At 45.8% G+C, this 26,493-nt stretch overlaps 1 protein-coding gene across 2 annotated transcripts in view; it reads left to right on the forward strand.

Annotated features, from left to right (window-relative positions):
* afap1l1a (actin filament associated protein 1-like 1a) overlaps positions 1–26,493 on the forward strand; it is a 52,399-nt gene that overhangs the window by 5,717 nt on the left and 20,189 nt on the right. Inside the window, exons 1-5 of one of the 2 annotated variants that reach the window (XM_080774690.1) lie at positions 15,301–15,472; positions 23,835–23,960; positions 24,091–24,174; positions 24,298–24,434; positions 25,377–25,560. In XM_080774690.1, coding sequence (XP_080630816.1) covers positions 15,442–15,472; positions 23,835–23,960; positions 24,091–24,174; positions 24,298–24,434; positions 25,377–25,560 — 562 coding nt within the window. In that variant the 5' untranslated portion in view covers positions 15,301–15,441. Of the gene's footprint in view, positions 1–15,300; positions 15,473–23,834; positions 23,961–24,090; positions 24,175–24,297; positions 24,435–25,376; positions 25,561–26,493 lie in introns of those variants that run through there. The other variant, XM_080774691.1, reaches the window with a different exon arrangement.

Genomic DNA, 26,493 nt, shown 5'->3' on the forward strand with positions numbered 1-26,493 from the left:
CACAGAAAATGACCACACAGTACGACAGTATGACAGACGGGCGTGTGTGTGTGTGTGCGTGTGCGTGCGTACGTGTGTGCAGTTGTGCATGCGCGCGTGCATGTACCACTGACTACCCATCAAGAAAGATTTAAAACAGAAACTTGTCTCACCTAACCAGCTCCTTAGGTTGTTTTACTGCCATCCATTTGCTAAACATCAAAAGAGAACAAAACATGGAACAACAAAAACATGTTTTGCAGGATTAACACTTGTTGTGTTAATTATCATGTTGGAGGCCTGGCTGTAAACGGCGGGCCGGGTTCACGCTGGTGGACACGGAGGAGGCACTGGGAATTTGCTGCAAAGGGAAATTCTTTCTCGCGTGAAAACAGAAGCCCGGCCGGTCACACCGGAAACCGTAATAACATGTTTGTTTATCCATTTTTGACAGATCCGTGGAACAATCGCTGCACGTCTGCAGAGCTTCATGGCTTTCGTTTGAAGGCCAAGTCTATGCTGTCAACTGCCCCGCATTCTTGCATGGCCAAACTTCCTCTCGCGGAGGACTCGCACTGCGAATGTTAAGCTTTGATTGACTGCTGGTGGTGATACGATCATAACTGACGCATGGTATTAAGAATCAGACTTTGCAGATTACAGAGAAATCTGAATGGTGGTACTCTGACAGAAAGAGGCAGGCCACTAGCCTAGATGGTGAATGAGAGAGACAGGGAGGCAGCCAGTGGTGATGATGTACTGCTGCTAATCGCATGTACTGTACGACGTAGACATTTCAAGGTTATTATTATTAGGGCATGCCTCCCGGCTGAGATCTGGGCTCTAATGAGATGAGTGCACTTTTCTAGTTCTGTCATGAAATGCCTTCCCTTGACTCTGTTCCAGAAGACATCATCACGGATATCTCTGCAATGTGCGCCTGGCTGTCATAAACTCACAGCTTGACTATTTGGCTTGTTGTTTTGGATGTGATTTGGAGCAAGTTCTGGCTTGTTGCTCGTCAGCTCTCTTTGTTCAATTGTGAGAGACGGACGGATCGCTTCAGCCCTTAACCACTTTTTATACTTCACTGTACGTCGCTGAGGCACAGGAATAGCTGAAATAGTCGATCCACAAGCTGACAATACAGCAGCAACGTGTCGCACTGACTGCGACACTACAAGCTACGTGAGCTTGTAGATTTGCTATTTTCACTACTTATTCGCCTTATAATCAATGACATGACCAAAATGGGGACTCCAGCTTGAAAGTGGTTAAAGACTGATTAATCTCGCAGCATTGAAGCTTTGCACACACTATTATCTCTATAGTCACGTGATCAAGACGGATCCGTCAGATTTTTCATATTCCATCCGCATTAGTCCGACGTCCCAATAATCCGACATTACTAACCCTATCCCAAACTAGAGATGCTCCGATAATCGGCCGCCGATCGGTGATTGGCCGTATCGGCCGATATTCACTAATCTGCAATTTACACTATATGTGATCGCCAATTTACCCTATCTGGAGAAACCGATCTTTTACACCATTTAAGTGGTATAAATGTCAATCAGATATATAGTATAATATCATTTTGCATTTTTGTGACCGGCCTAAACATTCTCCCCTTCCTCCACACACACGGGAACAGTTTTGACGTGGGACATATAATAATTTTGGTCATATAATAATCGGTTTTGGTCCCAAAAAACCTGATCGGAGCATCCCTACTCCAAACCTAACCCTAAGCCACGGGTGAGTCTTAACTAGGGGTGGGCGATATGGAAGAATATAATATTGCTCGCCCCAACAATAATCTACGTACCTGACTTGGCGGAGAGTGACCTGTGCTCAGAGGAGCCCTTTCTCAAGTCATTACGTTGGGTTGAATTATGGGCAGAGTCAGTCAGAGGCAGGAGGTGACGGAGGGTTTAATGAGAAATACATACTTTATACAAAACCGTGTCCCAGTTTTCTGTTGAACCCCCGACAACAGTGCCCTATTCAAACCCCATTAACATGACAAATATGAATCCCTCTAGATACAGACAAAGCTTCCCCTTTTCCATCTTGCGCATGTGTGCGCGTGTGAAAGCCTGTGTGTGCGTGCGTTTCTTACCGTCGTCTGTACAGCATCAGTTAAGCATCTCTCTCAGTATGTGAACACTTGTCTGTGTGTGAGAGAGACATAGCATTGTAGTGATCTCATAAGACATAGGGTAGATATGGGCTCTGACTGTAGGCTCTTTGTCTGAGAGCGGGGCTGACTCAACCACGACAGGGCCGTCCGCGACCTGAATGAAAGAGAGAGCAAGCCACAACATTAATGAGAACGAGAGGGGGGGAGAAAACGGAAGGACGACGCAGTCGAAAGTCCAACTCCAGGGAGTTCAGACTAGTGTTGTGTCCCACTTCCATCCTGTCCAGCTCTGTGACCTCTGACCTTTGACCTGACCCTGTTTGGTTCAGACACAACGGTTACCACCTGGCCCTGCAGTGCACTTCATGTCACTGACATGGCGCGGTCACACGGGCAGATGCAAAGATACAGTCTACCATTCATCCTCCGACGTTTGTAGCTGCTGCAAAAGCTACACGTTGAAGCTGATGAGCTGGGTTCAACGTCCAGATGCAAAGCTACAAAGCTACGTGCTGGATTGTTGTTGGTTTTTCTCAATCCCCCCCCCGCCACGCCTCCGACACTACGGACGCAAGCTTGATGACGTCAACAACCGTGTGAGCGACAGATTTTACAACACGACAAATATGCTGTGATCTTTGCGTCTCATGTGAACGCAACACTAGCGTGTCTGTGTCAGTGTACTGTAAAGGCACAGTTATCGAAAGATGAACACAAGTTAGATCTGGAATCTTGCGATGCTGATTGCTCTTGTCTTCATACGATTTCATTTAGCTTCTCCATGCAAGTGTGAGCTCGCGGAACAAGACCACAGCACGGCGTGTTCGGACTTTTAGCGAACACACAGAGAATAATAAACCTCTGCACACGAGCCATATTACGTTGTGCTTTTGAGATATGTGAGTCATCTGGGCAAGACAGGATATGAATTGGAATAGATAGAATTATGATGGTCTACTCCATACATGGGCAACTGGCGGCCCGGGGGCCACATGTACAAATATAGTGGCCCTCTCCATCGTCAACGTTGCTCACCCCTGGTCTACTCTAGAAAGCAAGCAGATGACACTTCAACAGTGACTTCCTGTATTCTTGGGCCTGCAGTGTCTTGATAAAGGAGCGCACACATGGTGTCAGTCAGAAACATATCTGCATGTGCGTACTACACAGCTTAAAAGTGATCAAGTACAGTTTGTAACATTACGTATGGACAATGGGCCAAGCCTCCTGTATATTACAACAGAACCGTAACCCAGTGGCAGTGGATCAGAGGTAGAATGGCCGGTAGAGCGGCCGGAAGGCAACCGTGAGGTTTCCAGTTCGATCCCGGGCTCCCCTAGAGTTTTTGTCCAAGTGTCCTTGAGGTCCCTAATTGCCCCCAATGTGCAGGTTGTTGCCTTGCATGGTTTCCTCCGCCATCGGTGTATGGATGTGTGTGTGTGTGTGTGTGTGTGTGTGCGTGTGTGTGTGTGTGTGTGTGTGTGTGTGTGTGTGTGTGTGTGTGTGTGTGTGTGTGTGTGTGTGAATCAGTGAATGTAATGCACATCTTTGTAAAGCGCTTTGGATGAAAGCACTATATAAAATGCACCATTTACCAAGTAGTCCAAGTGTATGAGGAGAAATGAGCAGCAGTACAGTGTGTGTGTGCTGACCTGACTCCAGAGGCCGAGGCCCATCTCTACCTTGACTCTGTGTTTCTCCTATCTGTGAATGCAGGATGACTGCGCACTCCCACTTGTGCAACCAGACACCAAGTGAAGCAGATTACCCGAGTGCAACGGAGCCATGTACTCGTGAGGGCATTGCACGTGTCCGTATTTGTGTATGTGTGTGTGTGTGTGTGTGTGTGCGAGTGTGTACCACAGTGTGCTAATGTACTGCGCAGTACCATGCGTGCGTGTGTGCGGGCGTGCGTGACTGCGCCGTCAAACATGAACATCAAAGCCTCGCGCCCCCCCCCACCCGCTGCTCTTAGACTGGCTTTCAGAGCCAGTTAATACTTAAACAGGTGAGTGGGAGGGAACGCAAACCCATAATTCTTCCTTGTCCGTTGTCATGGAAACGACCCAGCCACCCAAACGAGGCCTCCCCCTAATGGCTTTGACGAGACGTCTGCCTCCCACAGTGAAAGGCTCGTTTCCCCTAATTAGAAGGGGAAGGAAGCGTACTCCCAGATAGTTCTTACTGGTTGCAGGTATATTGGTGGAGGAACGGTGTGTACTCTCCATAAATACACCCTAAAGCTGAATTGTAAATGTAAATCTTACCTCATTGTTTGTCTTTGTTGAGTAAGAGGCTCTTCTGAATAGGACTGACACTAACTACATTTCAACAATGAAATTGTAATTTTCCAGCAACTCCAAAATATTTAGGAAGGAAATTAATTGAAAGCATTTATTATAGTAGCTAAATCATTGAAACATGTTGGCTTTTTTAATGATTTAGCCACTATAAATTATGGCCTCTTTTTGACATAAACACAAGGAGGAAATTGTAGGCTATTTTATCAATGCAGGCACCATTATTTGACATGCTGAGTTCGTTCCACAGTGCGGTCTCTCATGGTGACAGTTCATTTATCACCCTCTCAGTCCTTCTATCCCCTTCACCCAGGGCAAAGTGTGTGTGTGTGTGTGTGTGTGTGTGTGTGTTAAAACATATGATTATTATCAGTTTCCTTTGAAAGAAATGCTTTTTGTCCCAGCTTACATTTTGGAAAATAAAATGATTATACATCATAAACCAATGACATTAATCATCACTTATAATCGCCCAAACCAAATGCATTAAGCCAGACTTATAGCCTATACTTATATGGGAAATAGCCAATCTACAATTGTACAATCCCACGTGTTGTGAGCTTGTAGATCGGCTATTTTCGTGAGAATCACTCTAGAACTGAAGACCACAGTAATTCGTCAAAAGACCTCTGACCTTTAGATCTCCCAATGAATGAATTATATGATCTGCTCTATCCACTATCCACTTAGTTTTTTACATCAAAAAAGCAACATCAAAGATTTCCGTAGCCTGGTAAACCACTCCCCCTTGAAGTCGCATTTCCATTCATTTGTGTGGAGTCATAGACCCTGCTAATGCATGGCTGCGGGAGTACAGCGCTGACAGACAACCTCTTCACTGCCTTCAGCCAATCAGCGTAATAAGAAAGGGACGTCATCTCCAGTCTCCAACCAGATTTTAAAGCGATCATTTGTTAGTGAGGAGTCGAGGGTGCCAAAAGTGATTGGCTGAGCACGAAATTGAGGACAGAGGATAGAAATTGAGGACAGAAAAGTGAGGACAGCAAAAGTGATTGGCCGGAATGTGATGATGATAAGAGCGCCCATCACTTCACAAGAAAGATTTTTTTTTCTTGATTTTATGGCTTGACCCCTTCTTAATGCTGCTTCCAGCTATATTTTAAGGTTATAGTTGGTCAGGATTAGAGTCAGTTAGAGATCCTCCGTACATTTTCTCATCATAATTCTTGCAATTCTCAGGTCTTTAGCTCCGGTTTGTAGTACTACTGCTACATTATGAAGTGTTTGAGCTGCTTGTTGTATTTTATGATAACCTGCAGCATCTTCCTGTGTACCATAAAACAATAGGAGCTCTTCCTTATCCATTTATGATTTCCCCCTCAAACCAAATAACTGTTTCCACATGTTCAACTCACCTGCCACCCAAGTCAAGCATATGTGATCTAGTTTGCGCATCAGAGTTACAGTATCAGAGGTACAATGCAATTACATATGCAGACAGTTATGCACAGACATTTGACTTGGTGTTAGTTGGTAGTTTGGTACAGTACATGCAGGAGCAGGACATACTGTACTTATCAACAAAGACAGACATAAACCACATAGTGGACAGAGGTGAAGGGTTATAGAGCAATGATGAAAGAGATTTTTTTTTGTTCTGTCTGTCTGTCCGTCAACCCCCTGCATTATATGGCCAGCCCTCCCTTGAGAAAAAGACTATTAATCAGGAATACCTGGTTAAATATAGGTCAAATAAATCAAAGGCCGGCCTTTTTGAAGCCTATTCAATCGTCACCATTATGTTTTCAATTATTCATTTGTGACACAATACATGCAGCGGGTCCATTCAGTTCTATCTAACGCGGTATCTCTAGTATAATTATGTGCGTCTTAGAATAGTGCCCACCAGAGACAGTTCGCTCAATGGAAGCAGGTCAGCTGACAGGAAGAGGAAACAGAAGGCCGGAGGTGATATGTGATGTCATCAGTCCAAACAGGAAGTCCATGGCCACATGGGGCATCCATACAGCTGTTGGGCCCATTGGAAAGTCACTCCGTCCGTAGCCACACATGCATACATTGTATGCAGAGTCGAGAGCAGAATTGGTCTCCAAGGATCTTCATTGTTCCTTTTTAATGTCTGCATCGCGCGAGTTCAGGAGCGCAGTGGTGATAAATTGTTAACACATTTGTAAAGTTGGAACAATTGTTTTAGTACCAAAGGCAGTACCAAAGGCATTACAGTGTCATATTAAACCGAGGACGTGTGTTCTAGTGTGTGCACTGCTAGCTAGCTGCCTCATGTAGGTAGCGGACCTGTAATCGTCTTACAGCTACAGGCGTATAGACGACTCCATGTCGGGGTATATACTATATAATATATACTCTTAGAGTATATTAATATTAATAGAGACAGCACCGGGAGGAAACCCTGAGGCGAAATGGACATAGTGGCCGAGTTTGGTATTGCAGCTCGAGCCAGCGCTGGTCTGTTGACTATCATTGCGCACGTTCATGTCATTGGGCCCATGACATGTGAACGCTTTGTTTCATACGTGAACGCGCAAAAGGCGCAATGATAGTCAACAACCAGCGCGTTCATGTTATTGGAGCAATCCATCCCAGAATGCACTCTGTTCCTACCCGGAAGGAGGAGTGAAATCGCCTCATGCGCTTTTGAGCAACTTAATGCAAGTGGATGGGAGGAGAAATCCGGTGACGTCTCTATTAATATATCCTCTAAGGGTGCACTGGGCATAGCCATAGCTGAGGTGTACCATTAATTAAGAGCAGCTTGACACCTCAGTATTGATTGCCTACACCTGGCCTACAGGCTCCATGGATTCGTCTACAGAGGGAAATGACGGGTAATACAAAAATGTGTTATGTAAACACAATTCAAACACAATTCAAGGTTGTAGATCGGCTATTTTCACTATAGTCCTTTTGTTTATTTTATTTTATACATTATACATTTTGGTGGTCCGTGGCTCAAATGCAGAATAAATAATGGCCCTTGACATGAAAAGGGTTGAAAACCACTGCTCTAGTCTAGATCTATAAAAATGGATCCACTACCCACAATTGGGTCCCGACCCACAGTTTGGGAAACGGTGATCTAGATACTCTAATTAGTAGCAGGAGAGAATTACTGTATGTACAGTAGGTGTGTTGAACTTGTTGAACCTAGCTGTGCCCCTTGAGAAATGGCTATTGCGTTACGCCTCTGTATTATAATACCATATTGTTGCTGTCGGGCAGAAACCGTGTACTGTAATCTATTCTCCATGTGGATTTTCGAGAATTAATACCCTATAATCATACCTCATATAGTGTCAGTCAAAAAGTCACAAATACAGAGGATGTATACAAACTTGTACATCTTCAATTCTTTCAGAATCCTGAATGGTAAACCGTTTTGGACACGTGAGGTTTACACCCAACACAATACATAATCCTACCTACTGTACGATGAGCTAACGTGATTTCTGTTTGCTCATCACGGGCTCTGCACACACACACACACACACACACACACACACACACACACATATCAGCTGTCTGTCTGTCCGCTGCCCAGACACGCTCCGTATCGGGGCCGGGGAGGAAAGAGTCACCCCTGGGAAATGCCTGGAATCTGCAGGAGTGGTGCAAGTGGGAGGGGATGGGATCACGATAGGGGAATCAGGCTGGCGAGAGAATACAATGTGAGCATTGCTCCGAGATCCTTGAAAACCACAAGTAGGTTACATCTGTTGTCTTGTCGACCCATCTGGTTTGTCTCACTTTATATGAGTGCGTGCGGGCGGTGCGGTGCACGGCACACACACACACACACACATCGCGTCAGACACCTAGGTGATCTACAAGACATGAGTGATAAGCCTGAGGTTTTCTCCTAAAGGGAGAGCTGACATATCTGTTTCCATCTATATGTTCTACTCTGTGAGTCAGCTTGTTTTTGATCCATGCATGTCATGTGTGTGCTTTGATGTCTTTGCTGGGATGAAGATAACCTAACCATGAGCATGGTGATAAAGAAAGCTGCCAGTAGGTTATCGGGAGTCGAAAGTGGCAAGCCTCTCCTGTGACTCACCTGACCAGAGATACGTTTGTGCTTTATCGTGCATTTCTCATATCTAAACACAATTTTGCTGGTTCACATCACGAGAGAAGGAGAGAGAGAGAGATAGAGAGAGTATGGGGGTTGTTGGAGACGGTAGACAGACAAATGAAAATGAAGAAAGAGACTGGACACGTGAAGGCCTCCAATGAGTTTGACAAATTGCTGTGTATCTGAAATAGAATGCATAAGAGAGGAATCCTCACTCGCTTTTTATGATTAGTGCAGCAGCAGCAGCATGCAGCGCTTTTCTGAGTACCCAAAGACGCTTTACAGAGGAAGCAACAAAGATTTCATTAGAGGGAAAAAAACACTAAAAGCTGTTTTTTTGGGAAGTACTGTACATACAGACAGATTGTGCTGTATTGTTGTTGGTACACTTGTACCCTTTTGATGTGGACATACATCCTTAGTATGTAAACAACAGTGTCGGAAACCAATAAGGTGACTTACTGACTGTACTGTAGTGTAGTCTATTTCACATGTTTGGGACAATTGGCAGTTTGCACTGCAGACGTTCATATCCAGAGCAACAAAGTGCAAGTTCAGACTAACTGGCATGAGTCAACAAACAACAGGGTCAATAATGGTCACATAAATAGTGCCAAGAATACAATTTAGTGCGACAAAGTGAAATGGGGTGAATGAGTCTGCAAATTGAGCTTTTAAGTTTATAGTCTCTGGTTCAACCACACACGCAAGTACGCACAAAAACACAGTGGATCCCACGCACGCACTGTCGCACACACACACACACACACACACACACACACACACACACACACACACTCTTCTCGCCCAACACTCCCTGCTGACAGCCGCCGCCCCCGGCCTGTGAGTGCAGTGACAAATATCACCCCGAACACGGGCCAGTAATACGAAGTACGAACTATATTACAAACACAATTATTGTGTTCATGTAGACGCCTGGCAAAGCCGCATGCAGTCGATTCGATGTTGTGGACAGGTACTTTACCACTGCGACAACCAAGAAACAAACTGACCATAACCTTATTTCAGTTACTTTATTCTGTTGTACAGTAGTTATGTGTCAAACGGGTTATGATGTCAGCAAGCCAGCGGATACGTATACCTACCTCACATTAGATCCTTTAGAGGACGATGCATTTTTAATATTGTTGGTTTAATGATTCAGATTAAGATACATTCTGTACTTTGTGCGCACCGGCAGTACATTGGTTATTGCGTGTGTATGCCAGCTCTTAAAATAGTCTCCTGTAATTCATGCTGATATAGTAGTATAGCATTGCTTTTAGGGTTTGATTGCCATCCTCTAAAACCAAGTGACACTGACACCTTTTGAGAGAACCTGTCTTCGCTAGGCTGAAAAGGCTTGGGGCTGTGTGTGTGTGTGTGCGTGCGTGCGTGCATCACTTTATCTTATCCAACACTTAACCGATCAACGGTAATGTGTTTTGTATGCTTCCTGTAGGCCAATGAAGACACTAATACACCTATATCCAACTTTTAGTGTATGTTCACAAACTGTCCTACACAAACATTAAATTCCCATCTAACATTCTAACTATAAATGCACTAAGTCTGTGTGTGTGTGTGTGTGTGTGTGTGTGTGTGTGTGTGTGTGTGTGTGTGTGTGTGTGTGTGTGTGTGTGTGTGTGTGTGTGTGTGTGTGTGTGTGTGTGTGTGTGTGTGTGTGTGTGTGTGTGTGTGTGTGTGTGTGTGTGTGTGTGTGTGTGTGTGTGTGTGTGTGTGTGTGTACTGTTGTAATCCACGTAACTCGAGAACCGTTCGTTTTTAATTTTTCGGCCTCATGGCCGCACGATTGATTGATTGATTGATTGATTAATGTATTAACAGTTTGCAGAATGGGTACAGCCTCTATAAGTGCCTATTTCACGGTTTGTCCTAACACATTTCATTTTCCACCTAACTAGACTTTTCCATTTACTTTTCCATTTTATAAATACGCTTTTTTCTACTGCTCCTCCAGCTTTTGTAAAAAGAAAATGCACACTTAATGTCTGTACAACTTTTATCATGGCATTTTTGTTGTATTCCATACAGATTGGCTATCAGAGTTTTTGCCTTCAAAAGTGTGCAGGCGGGCCTATTTTACCAAAAAATTGAACAACACAGGGACAAATACAGAGTCAAAAGTGATTTCAACTGTTGTGAGCTTGCACATCTGCTATTTTTTGCTATGCTTTAAAATTGTAATGACATGCCTGAAATAGTGGTTGAAAGAGGTTAAGTCTGCCTGTGTAAATATAAATATGTTTTAACCAAAAGAGCTTGTGACTGTAAGTTAACTGCACTCTAATGGTGCATCAGAGTTACCATGATAAACTTTATCTCTTGAGAGAACAGCCTTTAGTCATCTCTGAAGAAAGACCATAAAGGCAAGAGCCAAAGGTCAAGTTTACAAAGCATTGAGGATTTAAGTCGTTAAATGTCTGAAAACAAACATTTAACAATTTGTAGTGGGGGTCCCTGCTTCATCTCTCCCAGCTAAGGGGTCCATGTAGTGGGGGTCCCTGCTTCATTGAGCTTGTAGATCTGCTATTTTTCAATATCTAAAGCATAACATAATGCTAACACCAAAAGGGGTTCCCGCCTAAAATGGGTTAAGGAACACATACTGTAGTGGCCAGCGGGGATAGAAACTATTGACATGACATGCATTTGAACTTGCCGTGTGACTCAGTGAAACGTACGTTGTGATTTGGCTGAAGATCAGCACGGATTATGGGTATTGTAGTAGACATGGAAATGAGCAAACCTTATATAAAAGCTTTTCTCACTAATTAAGTTCAAACATTTGCTTTGGTTGGTTCCAACCCAGTAAAATAATCTCAAATCATCACAAATGGGGAAGAATAACAGTGGAAGCGTAGTAGCATTAGTAGGAATGGGAGTTGGTCCAACCCACCCCCCTGGTTCTCACAACAAACTTAAGAACTAGTTACAATTACTTTAGTTTAGTGAGAAACCATCTGTGAGCATTACGGACTGAATGAGCGTTACGGACTGTATCATTAGCTCTCCTGTGTTTTAGTGCACTCTGTCAGAGTTCTAAGTGAGTTCTCAAATTTACTGGGGAGGTCAGAGTTCACCTGTGATGGTTTAGTCACAGTTAGGAGCCATGGGGGTGTCAGGTCATATCCAATACCAGCACACCGTTTCTACCCTGGCCTCATCACAGACAGAGATACAGACATTACACTGTTTCTGCCCTGCCCTCATCACAGACAGAGATACAGACATTACACCGTTTCTGCCCTGCCCTCATCACAGACAGAGATACAAACATTACACTGTTTCTGCCCTGGCCTCATCACAGACAGAGATACAGACATTACACTGTTTCTGCCCTGCCCTCATCACAGACAGATAGACATTGGGAAACACAGACAGTCAGTTTAGCAATCCTCTGTTGTCAATGTACTGTAAAAGCTCTCCTCTAATAAGGTGGTGATTGACTGGTCTTGAACTTGAGAGAGCTCGGAGAATAAGATGACACCATGACGGCACCTTCAAGCTACATGTTGTAATGTTGTCGTTTATTAAACACATACAGAGAATGTACCTTACAGAAGCCATATTACGGGTGCGTTTGGAAATTCGCACTGAGCGCACTGGTGTGCCCTCTTGTCGTTTGTTCATTCAGTGCACTCGGTGCGTTTGTCTTTCGAAAATCTAGTGCGCTGCGCCCCGGGTGTGCTGCTGAGTGCCCGCACTGACCAACCCTATACTCAGAAGTCGGGGTTGTTCGGTGTGCGTGATTCACTGCAGTGTCTCGAGCGCTTCCCAGCGGCGAAATTTGTCCTTTGAGCTTCATTATAATACACGCATCAACGTGTAGACCAACAGCAGGTAGGCTAGTGTTATGGATTACCTTTACCTAAGCCACACTCAGTGAGCTCTATGACATCACCGTCCATTGCACACAAAAACACTGAGCACATTCCTGGTGCGCATTTCCGAACGCACCCTACGTGACCGGAACACACAGCATGTGAGTCATCATGACTGATTACAGAAATAAGCAAGACAGGATATGAATTGGACATGATGCCCTCCAGTTGTTGTACCCGAGTACTTAGTATAGTACTTAGTATATCCTGTTATCATAGTACTTTGCCCACAGTTGCCCACACTCCGGCTTCCCTGAAACGTCAGCAATGGTTCACCTGCTGTGTCGCCCGGCAAATCAATTAAGTCTGGTCGGGTTGGCCAATTAGGGAAACCGGTGCCCACCCACATCCCTCCCTCCAGACACAGAGATCTGGTGCGTACCTGGTCCTCCACAGTACCTGGTCCTCCACAGTACCTGGTCCTCCACAGTACCTGGTCCTCCCTCCAGACACAGAATCGGTGCAGCATTACCAGTGACTGGGCTGCCAGACAGATTTGTGTTTTTTTAATCTCCGAAGCCTTTGGTCAAGTCGGATGGCGCCCGATTTATACTCGACACACACACACACACACACACACACACACACACACACACACACGCACACACACACACACACACACACACACACACACACACATACAAGCCAGACGGACAGACAGATATGTAGGATAGACAGACACAGTCATCTTTCCAGTAACTGATTGTAACGGTCTTATCTACGGATTGATCTAAATGCTACACTTACTGTATGAGGCTATTTGTGTTTTGTCTGTGTGACACTGTGTGTCACTGTGTGCTCACGTGCCATTCGTGCATGAAGAGTAATTCCTTCCGTTGGTGTTTGTATGGATGTGTGTGTAGCGGTGGTGTTTGTATGGATGTGTGTGTAGTGTTGGTAGCAGCATGTTGGGTCGTGTCGTAGAGGCTCCTGGGTTTGTCTCGGGGCTGCACGTCATCCACGTGCTACCCTGAGGTGTCTGGACTTGTCTCAGCTCCTCCACACCTCCCAACAGCAGAACACAACCCTCCAGAACCGTGCCACCTCTCTTCTCTACTCCTTATATATTTCCAAAACATAGGCGTAGTTGTGTGTGACCCATTTTAGCTTGCTGAACCGTCCTTATAGGTCTCTGTATTGTAAGTTTGCGTGGAAGACACTAAATGGGTCTTTTGGGTGTGGAGCTGAAAAGGTCTGGGCTCGGGGTGCATACGTTTTGTTAGATAGACTAACTCCGACAGGCATTATTAGTTAGACATGCAAGGCCGGTTTCAACTAACTCGTGGCTGGGTTAAAAATTACCCGTGGCTCCCAACAAACGTTGTGAGCTTGTAGATCGGCTTATATCTGTGAATAGGTTGGTCATAGAGGGAAAACGAGGCCCACCCAAATGAACGAGGCCCACCCAAAGGAACGAGGCTCATCCATTTGACCACTTGGGCCCTGATCCAGAGAAGGCTGAGAACCAGTGCTCTACGCCAGGGGTTTTCAACTGCTTGTGAACCAGGGACCACCGTAGGAATCAACCTGGGGACCACTGTAGTGTTGGGATGTGGACATGGGGCTCACATGCATCCCATGTCTGTACAGTACATACCACTGTTTCTCAACGGAGGGGCCACGGACTACAGTGGTCCATGGCATAATATCATGACTGTTAATGGCTTGATTTAATTAATTGCAACAAATTACAGTATATCAAGCCCAGGCATTATTTAACTGAAATACGAGTGGTCCAGACTCCAGAGCCAAAAGAGCCTGATCTATTCCTATCCCACGGTTACCCTTATTCCATTCTCTTACTTTATCCAACCTTCCATCAAACTCAGATGAACTGATATATAATACTGATGGAGCAGACACATGATGGGCACATTATCTAATAATGATGACTCAATCAGGCAAGCTGGTACACTTATACCCTTCTTGGGATTCTAACTCCATCTTCTGTGGAATTTCCTAACCTCAAGACTTCCCAGTATAACTGATGCATTGACGCACTTCCGCGGAACAGTGCCACAAAGGTTTAGTGCACTGGAAGAAAATACAAAATCTTCACTTTGCTACATTACTAAATGCACAATCGGAGAACCCATCGGCAAATAAAGGAGAAACAGCGCTCTCTTTTACTCAGTCTCAAGAGAGAGAGAGAGAGAGTACTGAATGCATGGTCAGGGACCACATGCAATACCTAGACAGACCACCAGTGGTCCACGGACCACCTGTTGAGAACCCCTGGCTGCTCTATCTGAAAACAATAGACAGCACACAGAGACGGGCTGATAGCGGCGTGCGTCTGTGGAGCTTCACCGGGACTCTTTTAACAGCCCCGTTATCTATTTTAACGACTTCCAACTCCGTCATGGAGCCCCTCCGTTTCACTGCAGTAGCACACTGGGCGCTCTGCTCTGTCTGTCTGCTGTTAATGTTAATGTTAACGGCAGGTTGAGAAGGAGATGGACACTCGGGCTCCGGCTGGAGTTAACCGTTAACATTGGTGCACTCAACTATACACGCACATACACACACGCACACACAGTTGAAGAATGTGGGTTGCCGTGTGTGTGTGTGTGTGTGCGTGCGTGCACGTGTGTGTTTACACAGAAGGCCGGTCCAGGTGCAAGATGATCCCTAGTATTAGAGCAGAGGGGGTATCCAATAAGGGTAACACACACACACACACACACACGTCATGCACCAGCGCCTACCTGCCCCCCCTCACCCCCCCATGAGAAGAAAGGAGTACGGAGGGGGGGAGGGAGAGGGGAAGGAGGGAGGCAGATAGCTGATCAGAGGGAGGGCTGAATGAATCCCCCCACGGCCCCCCCACTGCCCCCAGGGCTCAGCAGCAAACTGGCAGATCAACACACACCTTCCACCACAGTACAAAGGCACCGTAGGAGCCAGAGCACACACACACACACACACACACACACAGGGAGCCCTTTGACTCTGGAATATAACTCTTATCTGCATGATGCACCAATGAGGCCGTTTCTCTTCTTCTGCCTCTAAACGAAACGCTGTACTGTCTGCAACATGGTGGGGCTTTCATCCACCGCTGTTGAAGGTAAGAAGACCCACTGAAAGGAGAACTTTTCTAGTTTATACTTGGTTGTTGGTTAGCATTCAAGTGGGTGTCATCCTGCACCCAAAATAGGAGATCTGCAAGCTCAAAACCTGTCGCACTGCGACGGGTTTTGAGCTTGTAGATCTCCTGTTTTTGGGTGCATGACACCGGTGTGCAGCACGGTATAGGATCGGGCACTATATGTTGCTACTGTACGTCAAAGGTCAGCGTAAAACATAATGTATAGTCTTGTAGACTTGTAGTCTTGTAAGATTTGTAAAGTTGCAACTGCACAAATATCACTGTGTTTGTATAAAGATGGGGCGGATTATCTTCTGTGGTGATTTCTACAATACTTGTTGCCACTTGACTTGCCACATCGGCACGTTTACACCAGGAGTGTGGGTGAAGTTAGCTTGTGCAAGATTCACAGAAGTTGCTGTAACATTACATTAAGAGTAACATGTGAGAGTCAATGAATATAAATATGCAAGGCACAGTAACTATGGCACTCTGGTGAAATATACAGTGTTCTACAGGTTTCTTTTATTCTAAATATAAAATAAATAAAGTTAAATTCAGTTTGAGGATACAGTCAGTCAGATACAGAAAGTGTGTGACCGTATTCTGCTGTCTTTTGAGAAACGTAAATCAACAAATATCGAGTATACATAGAATGTGTGAGGATGTATGTGTCTACAGTCAAATCTACTTAAAGTGTACCAGTGGGTCCAAAACGGTGCACGTGAAGACGCACACAACGGCTTACAGTCAAGATATGTTGCATATTATCATCTCTGTTGTTGTGGAAAACCTTGTATGTCCAAAACTATCATTTCTTTCAGGATTTTAAATTCAGAAACCGCAAAAGATTATTAAAAAAAACAGAAAAAACGAATTGGTTTATCGGGGAAGGGGGGCAGGGTGTGGGTTGCGAGACATTTCCGGGGGTCCCCAGCCAAAAACGTTGAGAACCCCCCGGTGTAGGCCAGGGTATAATTTACAGAAAAAAAGCCCCCACAAAAGGTTTGAATAATGGAGAGAGAAGAGGTTTGTGCCCGACAGCAACGGTATGAAGTAGACCTAAATGGGTGTGCCTTGTTCAGCAGCCTGATGGCCTGCCTGTGGAAAGTGACCCTAATTCAGTTTGGCATTTTGATACGGCCAGTGTGTCGCCTGCCCGGTGGTTTTAGTGGTACTGTGGATACGACACTATGACGCTGCTGTGTTTAGAGTTATGTGGAGCTGCTTCTGTTTGGGTCGTCCGTGTGGAATGTGTTATTTCTTTGGGTGCCATTAAATCTCATCACGCCATATATCTTGCTGAATTAAAAAAACAAGTGAGGAAGCAGTGTTGGGGGAAAGCACCTGACTGGCATGCCAACACCAGTGTGACATTGATTCACTCAAGTGGTGGAAAGTAACTAAGTACATTTACTCAAGTACTGTGCTCAAGTAACATTCTCAGGTGCTTTTACTTTACTGGCCGTGTTTCCAATGTCCAATATCTTTACTTCTACTCCACTACATCTTGGATCCAAATATTGTACTCTTACTCCACTACATTTATTTGTAAGCTTTTACTTTGTACATTTTGCTATTATTACAAAACATTCATTTTGGCCATTTGAAAATAGCCGATCTACAAGCTCACACATAGCACATGTAGATCTGCTATTTTTATACGTACATTTGAACACTTATTTTATTAACACATATTCTGTATAATGAGTACTTTTACTTTGGGTACTTTCATTTAGAGTACATTTTGATGCCAATGCTTTTGTACTTTTACGAAGTACATTTTGAATTCTGGACTTTTACTTGTATTTTCCATATTGCAGTATTGATGATACTTTTACTTGTGTGCGTAGTACTGTCCATTGGTTGTTGCAACTCGTGGTGGTTCTCTCCGTGTGGGAGAGGTCTGTGTGGAGAAGCAGTGAATGCTGAGCCGTCAGTCGAGGTCACTGAAACCTTCTTAAAGATTGACTCTTGCCATTGTAAAGGGTTTACGTGTGTCTGGGAGTAATGTATGCGTGTTACTTTGTCATCTCAGCATGAAACGAGACCCCAAAAAAAGCGTCTAATTGAGGACTCGTTATTCCACATCAGCATTTGCTATAGACATGTTAGCACAGGTGCTTAACGTACTGTCATTATTCATTCTCTCCCTCCCTCCATCCTGCCTCTCTCTCTCTCTCACACTCTCTCACACACACACACACACACACACACACACACACACACACACACACACACACAGGCTGATTTGCCAATCTCGCTTCCACAGTTAAACAAACTCCTTTGCGCTTGCTTGCTTGCTCGCTTGCACACACGCACACACAAACGCACACACACACACACACACACACACACACACACACACACACACAAACACACCCCCCCCGCTGCTTTGCCTTTGTCCTGCACTTTTTAACAAGGTGAGGAATGTGTGTTGGTTCTCTAACTAACTGCAATTGTCAGTCATGTGTGAGAGAGGGTAAACATGGAGTGTGTGTCCAGCTCTGAATGTGCAGCACATTCCTGCTGGCACCTCGGCTTTGAGATGTTGATGAAGACGCAGGTCTGTTATGGTTGTGAATCCCGGCCATGTTGTGTTCTCATTTCGACACTCCCCTGTGAAGTCTGGGATGAGTTTTCAAGGAAAACATCCTCTACTGTGTGGGTATTTCCCTCCCACGAAATAGATTCTAACTTCACTTGATTAACCACTTCTTAAACCCTAGCGTCCCTCTTCTGGTAAAATAGAAGATCTACAAGCTGGAAATGGGTCACAGAGCCAACAGGTTATACTGTAATCGTTTGTAATTAGTTGACCTTGCGGTCAACTAATTACTAGTTTCCTAAGTCCAGACAGGCTAAGTGGTTAAAACTAAACAAAGGTCAAAAAACCTAGAGTCTGCATTGTCAAGAGATGTGTGTGCATGCGTGCAAGCCGTGCATGCGCATGGTTTTGTTTTATTTGACCTGAAGTCACGCACTGAAGTGCGTGACACGCACACGCACACACATGTACGCACTGACACAGGTGCAGCAGAGATTTGAGAGATCCCACTGTTTTAGATGTGAGCTTCAGTCCAGCTTTACTGTGCTGTAGGTCTAATATGGTGTTGATTAGCAGAGAAGGTCATGTTGGTCTTAACGCCTCACGCAGCCGAAACTCTAAGCTGCCTCTTCTCTGCCAATCTGAGAACCCATCGGCAAAAAACAGCCCTCTCTCTGCTGTTTGTTTCTTCCATTTGAACAAGGTTGCCTTGATGTCTACGCCAGCCGTCCGGGACGGGGAAATATTTTCTAATCTTTCCAAAGTTTTCATAAATAGCTAAAAGCTACGTGTGGTAGTCAGTCAGGTTCAAGTCCACAGTATCAGATCAGTGCTGGGTGGGTCCTCCTCAGGTTCACTTCCACTGTATCGGAGCCCACAGCTAAACCGCTGGCAGGCCACGGAGATGCTTGTGGCCGAGTCATGTCAGCCAACATGTCCCTATAATAGAGGGTATGTGCGTGACATCTGACATCATCATCATACCTCAGAGTTTTGCGGGAACACCTACCAATAGAGGGTATGCATATTCATAAAGTGAGTGGAAAATGGAATGGCAGAGTGAGTTTAACGTTTAACGCAATCAGACAGGACTTTTCTGTATAGGCTGTAAAGTAGTTTTTTGACACTCAGTATATAGGCGTTCCTACATAACTTCCAATCCGGATATGATGATGATGTTACGCACATACTCACTATACTTATATTGGCCTTGACAAAAGTATGGGCTATCTCTATTCTCTATCTGATTGCATTAAACGATGTTAAACTACATTAAACTCACTTTGCCACTCACTTTATGCATGCGCTCTATAGTTTCTTTAGCTCCCTCCCTCTCTCCTCTCCTCCCTCCCCTCCCTCCCCTCCCTCCCCTCCCTCCCCTCCCTCGCACCTCCTCAGGGTGAATCCAGGGATCTATAACGACATGTTAAAACGACGGGCGTGTTGGGTTCCTGCCTGAGACGCCAAAAGTTCCTTGTGCCAGCTTCAGAGACCAGCTCAGTGGCCTTGTGGTTAGAGTGTCCGCCCTGAAACTGGGAGGTCGGGGTTCGATCCCCGGCCGGGTCATAACAAAGACTGTAAAAATGTGAACCAATGCCTCCCTGCTTGACACTCAGCATCGAAGGGTTGGATTGGGGGGGTCAAATCTACTAATCAAATGATTCCCGAGCGCGGCACGGCTGCAGCTCACCGCTCCTTGGCTGCGGCTCACCGCTCCAAGAGATGGGTCAAATGCGGAGAACAGATTTCACTGCGGTAACGTGTGTGACAAATCGTACGACTTTGACTTTGACTTTGATGTGGGAGAGTTCCCTGTGCCAGCTTCAGAGATGTGGGAGAGCGTGACTTCATTACAATGGAAGGAAAGTGTCAGTAAAAACGACATCATGGTAGTTAGCTGTGCGTAGCCGTAGACGCAAACACACATGGATCCATCTTGGCTGTTGACTCGGGGTGACCTTGGCAGGACATTGTTTAACCCAGAGGAAGACACACCTCAGGAAAATATGTCTGAATGAGTGGGATCAGTCTTCTCTCTCTCTATCTCTCTTTCTTACGAGTTCCCTCCACCCCCATCTCTCTCTCTCTCTCTCTCTCTCTCTCCCTCCCTGTCAAAGGTCTCTCTCTCTGTGTCACACCACCTCACTGTGGGTGTATCAGAGCTAGTGACAAAGACCAGATACTATCAGTTCTTGTCATTGGTGATTTATATGTAACATTACTATACCTGTTTATCTGTCCAATGGCCGACATTCTCTACGAAGGGGCTGTTGCTGAAATGGATACATGCGCACGCACGCACGCACACGCACACACACACACACACACACACACACACACACACACACACACACACACACACACACACACACACACACTCACACTCACACTCAATATTGTTACATAGAGGCCTCCAAAGACCTTTGACACACACCTCAATAAATACACTGTGTGTGTGCGTGCCTGTGTACATGCATGTGGATATACAGTATGTGCTCATGAGTTGAAGTGTGTGTGTGTGTGTGTGTGTGTGTGTGTGTGTGTGTGTCCTGTGGCTGACCTCAGTAGGAAGCATGGCTCGGTGAACCTTTTAATGTTGAGCGACCGTGAAACTGGGACAAGAGGAAGGAGAGAGGAGGAGGGGGAGGGAGCTGTGTGTGCGTGCGTGCGTGTGTGGAGAGCGGGAGGGAGCAGGCCCGCTGTGCCAGTGGTGACTGTGCTACAGTACGTTGGCAGCTCTCATGTAGGATGACACTGCTCTGATGGGAAACGTGATACTGTCTCTGTGGATAGAAGGACAGTAACAATACTTTAGTGGTTGCAGCAACAAGGATTAACCATTGAAACCCTCCAGAACCCGACCTGAGTTGAAACTGTACTTGTTTCCCTCTACACCAAATCTCTTTGCCAAAAATACCCATGAATCTGAATCTATCAGTGGTTACCCTTTACCCCCCCACACCCCCCACCCCTCTACACCAAAATCTTATCAAATAGCAGATCTACAACAGTTACTCCCAGAACAGGAATGCTATAGGCTTAAATCCTAAAACCAGTTAATCTATAGTAATCATGTGGTGCAACATTTTAAACATGGATTAAACCTAGACCAAATACAATTTAAGCCCGGATACAATCTAGACTTTTACATTTCACTTCAAACAGGGATTTGTTTTAATCAGGTTGTATTTTAAACCATAATCGGGGGTTAATTCTAAACCGTGACTAAACGAGGCCAGCTTACTGTACCTACGGTAAGGTGTATAGAAATTCCTCGCAGGAATAATAGCCTAGCGGGATTATGGGCTCAAGCCATTCAGGTTTTATGAAGATGATGGATTGGATAAATGGTGGAATTGAAGATGGGATCATAAAGTAACAGTCAGACCAGACAGTAGAGAGGACTTCTGCTGTTCCGCCAATGCAACAGAGCAGAGACTTTATGCAAGTGAGATAAAGTAAGACAAGATAAGAGCTTTATTGATCCCGTGAGGGGAATTCTGTCACCAGAGTCAGAGGACCTACTCCACAGGCCACAGTATACACACAGCCTCCCCAACAAAGCTTGCATTATAATTATGAGAACACACACAGTAACCATACCTTACGTTTGCAGGTTGCGTCCTAAAGCCCAAACAACCGCACCGTTTTAAGGTCAACCACGCCAATGCAACTCCTTGGGAGGAAAAGCGTTCTAAGGTCAACCACACCAATGCAACTCCCTGGGAGGAAAAGCGTTCTAAGGTCGACCACACCAATGCAACTCCTTGGGAGGAAAAGAGTTTTAAGGTCGACCACACCAATGCAACTCCCTGGGAGGAAAAGCGTTCTAAGGTCGACCACACCAATGCAACTCCTTGGGAGGAAAAGCGTTCTAAGGTCGACCACGCCAATGCAACTCCCTGGGAGGAAAAGCGTTCTAAGGTCAACCACACCAATGCAACTCCTTGGGAGGAAAGGCGTTCTAAGGTCGACCACACCAATGCAACTCCTTGGGAGGAAAAGCGTTCTAAGGTCAACCACGCCAATGCAACTCCTTGTAACTCAAGGAGTTGCAACTGGTGTGGTTTGGGCTTCAGTTAATGCACTGAACTTCAGAGCTAAAAAAGACCACTGAGGGTCAGAGATCAAAGGGCGGCACTTGAGGAAAGGTCCTGGTCAGGTCAGTCCTGGTCAGGCTAGACTGGCAGTCTGGCCTGTACTTTGTGAGATATGGTGGTTGGGATCGGGCCGAGTACCGAGTACTGACGGAGAGATGGAAGGAGCCCCGCCGTTTTGCAGGGCTAATCGGAGAAGAGAAGAGACGAGAGAGGAGATGGACAGAGGGGAAGAATAGAAATGTGAGCTGGGTTTGATGTCATTAACAATGGGGTTGTGTGCTTGCTTTGGTTCAGTTCTGGATGAGTCGAGTTACTCAGATGAAGGAGGGACTTCACACACACACACACACACACACACGCACCATGAGCAGGTCCAGGATGACTTTGGTTCTCATGCCTCGCGGGTGTCCGGCAGCAGCAGCAGCAGCTGAGGGGAGAAAGCCAGACGGTTTATTTAAAGTCTGTTCTCAAAACAGGGAGTGGTCCGGTCCCTCCTCTCACATCAACATATGATGTGAATCATGTATTCCCACATAACCTGCTGACTCCACAAAGCGTTTCAGAGCCTGAGGACCCTCTCGCACTCTGTGTGTGTGTGTGTGTGTGTGTGTGTGTGTGTGTGTGTGTTGTGAGTGTGGGTAGCCTCTCTCCCTCTTTGTCTCCATACAGCTGCCTGCATTGTGTCTGTGTCGGCGTTTGCTTAGGTACGGCGTTTCTCTGGCCTCCAGAGCAGCAACATCTGCTGTTAGATAAAGATCAAGACCCTGGGAATCGAACCCTGCCTGCCTGCCGGTGTACTTTGGCCCCTAGCTTTGTACTGTATAGCTCCGTGTTGTGAAGTGGCCCTTCCTTCATTCAGTCTCGCAAAGCTGTCTGAACCACGTTTTCCTGCCAACATCCTTGAGCTCGATGCCGAATGCAGCGGAGTTACAATTACTGTCGCAGAACTGAAAATCGCAGTTGATTGATTCCTGTTGGTGGTGTCTGTATGCAAACTCCATTCCAGTATGCCTGTATGTCCATGTTGATCAATTTGACGTCTACTACCACCTAAGACCTAAGTCAGTTTTTAGATTTTCTTTCATAAATCAACGCTGTTGAACACCCTTACGTCTGTGTTGGTTAAAAAAAATATCGAACCAATGGAAAGTATTAAAAAGTGCTTTGACAAAAACCTCACTCCACTTGAGCTGGATGTTGTTTCATTTCCCGCAAAATGAACATTTTGGTTTTAAGTGGTTTCTTCCAGACAGCAGAGATATGCCCGTTTTACGGTGATATTTTTTGGTAATTATACATTATATTTATTCATGTCCAGATGGCCAGGTTGGTCTACAGGTCTTTAAGTGTATTAAATGCTTTTTGTTCTGTTGTTGTTGCTGTGCTGACATTGTTTAGTCTGGGAAGGTGATGGAGTGAGGCAGAAGGGAGAGAGGCATGGTGTCTGGGTGACATATGATGAACATACCTGTGGAACAAACAAAGAACATGCAGAAACAAAAGAAGAAGGGACCCCATCCTTCATCTAACTTGTTTATTTTGCTCACGTTGACCTGTGTGCCCTGCCTGTCCGTTATCCCGACGCTTTCCACTGACCATTGCCCCTCCTCTGTGTGTGTGTGTGTGTGTGTGTGTGTGTGTGTGTGTGTGTGTGTGTGTGTGTGTGTGTGTGTGTGTGTGTGTGTGTGCGCAGCGATGGAGGTGTTGGTCAGTGAACTGGGGGTCCTTCTGAAGCTGTTGGACCAGGAGAATCTGAGCTCCTCCACCCAGGAGAAAAAGACCTGTGTCCGCAACCTCCTCCAGCAGATACAACCATCAGGTCAGTCACTAGACACACACTCATTAATTATAATAACGACCTGTTTAATTTATAGTGTATAGTGTATGCACAGTTCATGAAGCATGAAGTCATATTAATTATGTTATTTTGTCTGTGTTCTCTGTTCCAGTGTCAGGAACCGATTACATTTACATGAACTCATCCGTGTACAGAAATGGCACCAGTTTTGTAGAATCCCTCTTCGAGACGTTCGGTGAGTTTTGTCTCCGCACTCAGAGCTGCTTGTGGAGTACAGATGACACCCCCCGTGGTATCACATTGTCGTTTCGAACTACGAAATTGAGTTGAATCCTGTGCTGTGTTTTTGACATGACAGACTGTGACCTGGGGGAGTTAAAAGACGCCTCGGAGGACCTGAAGCAGGACCCGAAGACACGCACACAGACCCAAGACACGACCACGTCCAAGCAGGACCCGCGCACACAGACCCAAGACACGGCCACGTCCAAACAGGCAGGTGTCCCAAAATATCCTGAGTGAATCGCTTCATTTGAACCCACTTGAATCCCTATATTCTAGGGGTGGACATTTGCCCGAAAATAACCGATCTACAAGCTGCACAGCACATCGCAACGACACGCGCAGCGATGTGCTTCGAGCTTGTACATTGGCTAGTTCCTGTGAAGAGATTTGATTTAGTGGGGGGGAAAAGGCCGCATACAGAAGAGACTCAGGAGACTGAGGTCAAGTTGACTAAGTATAAGGGTTTAAGTGATGTGAATGTCATCCATATGCTCTCCGTTATGGAGGAGGTGTGAGGTGTGTGTGTGTGTGGCTAGAAGACAGATGGGAGCTTTGACAGAAGTCTCCGGAGTGAGGCTTGCTGTCCAGCTGCGGGCCCCCGTTACTGTTACAAGGTCGTCCATCTTTCTGTCTCTCCCTGTCCGTACGACATGTCACTCTCCCTTTGAGACCACTGACGGACTCCCTGCACAACTATTAACTCACACCCCTTAATATCTGTGATGTGGGCGGGAGAGGCCGATGGAGAGTGAGAGGGAAAGAGAGAGAGAGAGAGAGAGCTGCACTCCTTTCCTTTCACAGGGTATTTCCACTAAAACACCTACTGTGAACTTGTGATTTATTTTTGTGCTGTAATGGGATCCTTCCTTGAGCTCTCCGAGGCCATCCGTCTACTCTAAGGCCTTGACTGCATGTACTGTATTTATGGATATCTTTCAAGCCGTTTAAAAACAAATCACACTCGTGTGAAGTGAGTGACTATATGACTACAAGGCTGGGGGGGTGGGGTGCTGACCCCCGACCCGCAGGGGGGATCTTAACTGCTCCACCATCGGTGGCGGGAGGACCGACTGAACCTTCCTCCGTGTCGGCGGGAAAATGAGAGGTTTTGGTTGAGATAAGTGTGTTTACGCGTCTCCTCCTTTTCTCCAGGGCTGCACTACGGACCTCCCAGCGGTGCCCTCGGCCGACCCCCCTCCCCCTCCCCCTCTGCCCACAACCCCTCACTCGGCCGACTCCCCTCCCCCTCTGCCCACAACCCCCCCGCCCGAGGATATCTACGAGGAGGCGGTGCCCCTGGGCCCCGGCAAGCTGCCCGAGTACATCATCAACCGAGGTCAGTCCCCGCGTGCGTCCCCCCTCAACCGCTGGGGGAAAGTAACTACGTACATTTACTTTAACCCATTCTGACCTGAGATCAGATTCATACGAGGTTTCCGCTGGACACACACTGGTCTGATGAACCCATTCTGACCTGAGATCAGATTCTAAAAAATGTCAGTCGTTCTTCGATTTTTCAAAAATAGCAGACTTACAAGCTCGTAGCGCGCCACTCGGTGGCGCGCTATGAGCTTGTAGATCTGCTATTTTTCAATAGCTAAAGCACAACACGATGCTAACACCAAAACGGGTTCCCGCCCAGAATGGGTTAAGTACTGTACTTGTGTACAATGTGCTTTTACTTAAATGGTAAATGGTGCATTTATATTATAGCGGCTTTATCCAAAGCGTTTTACACATTCACGCGCACATTCATACACCGACGGCGGGGGAAACCATGCAAGGCACCAACCTGCACACCGTGAGCAATTAGGCCGGGGTTCAGAGCCTTGCTCAGGGACACTTCGACACTAACTCTGGGGGAGCCCGGGATCCGACTGGGAACAAGCTCGAACAACACAAGTTCTTTTAGATCTGGTATTTTCTGAATTTTTCGTATTTGGAAACTTGAAATGGGACATTCTGCATAACGACTACTTTCTACTTTTGGTACTTTTTGATATTGATACTTTTGTACATTTACTCAAGTAAATTTTGAATTCAGGACTTTTACTTGTCTAGTATTTCTACATTATTGTTCCGTTTACTACCCATTTTGGACTGAGGCCGATTCTAAAAACGCTTCTAAATCCTGACCTAAGTTTTTAGAAAAACTTCAAATATTTATATAGCAGCATCAAAAATGTTACCTTTTTATATACTGTACATGCTGTACAGAACCCCAAGAGGGGTTCCCATCCAAAAGGGGTTCCCGCCCAGAATGGATGTG

Source organism: Protomyctophum bolini (assembly GCF_963924005.1).
Source record: "Protomyctophum bolini genome assembly, chromosome: 10".
Classification (NCBI taxonomy): Eukaryota; Metazoa; Chordata; class Actinopteri; order Myctophiformes; family Myctophidae; genus Protomyctophum; species Protomyctophum bolini.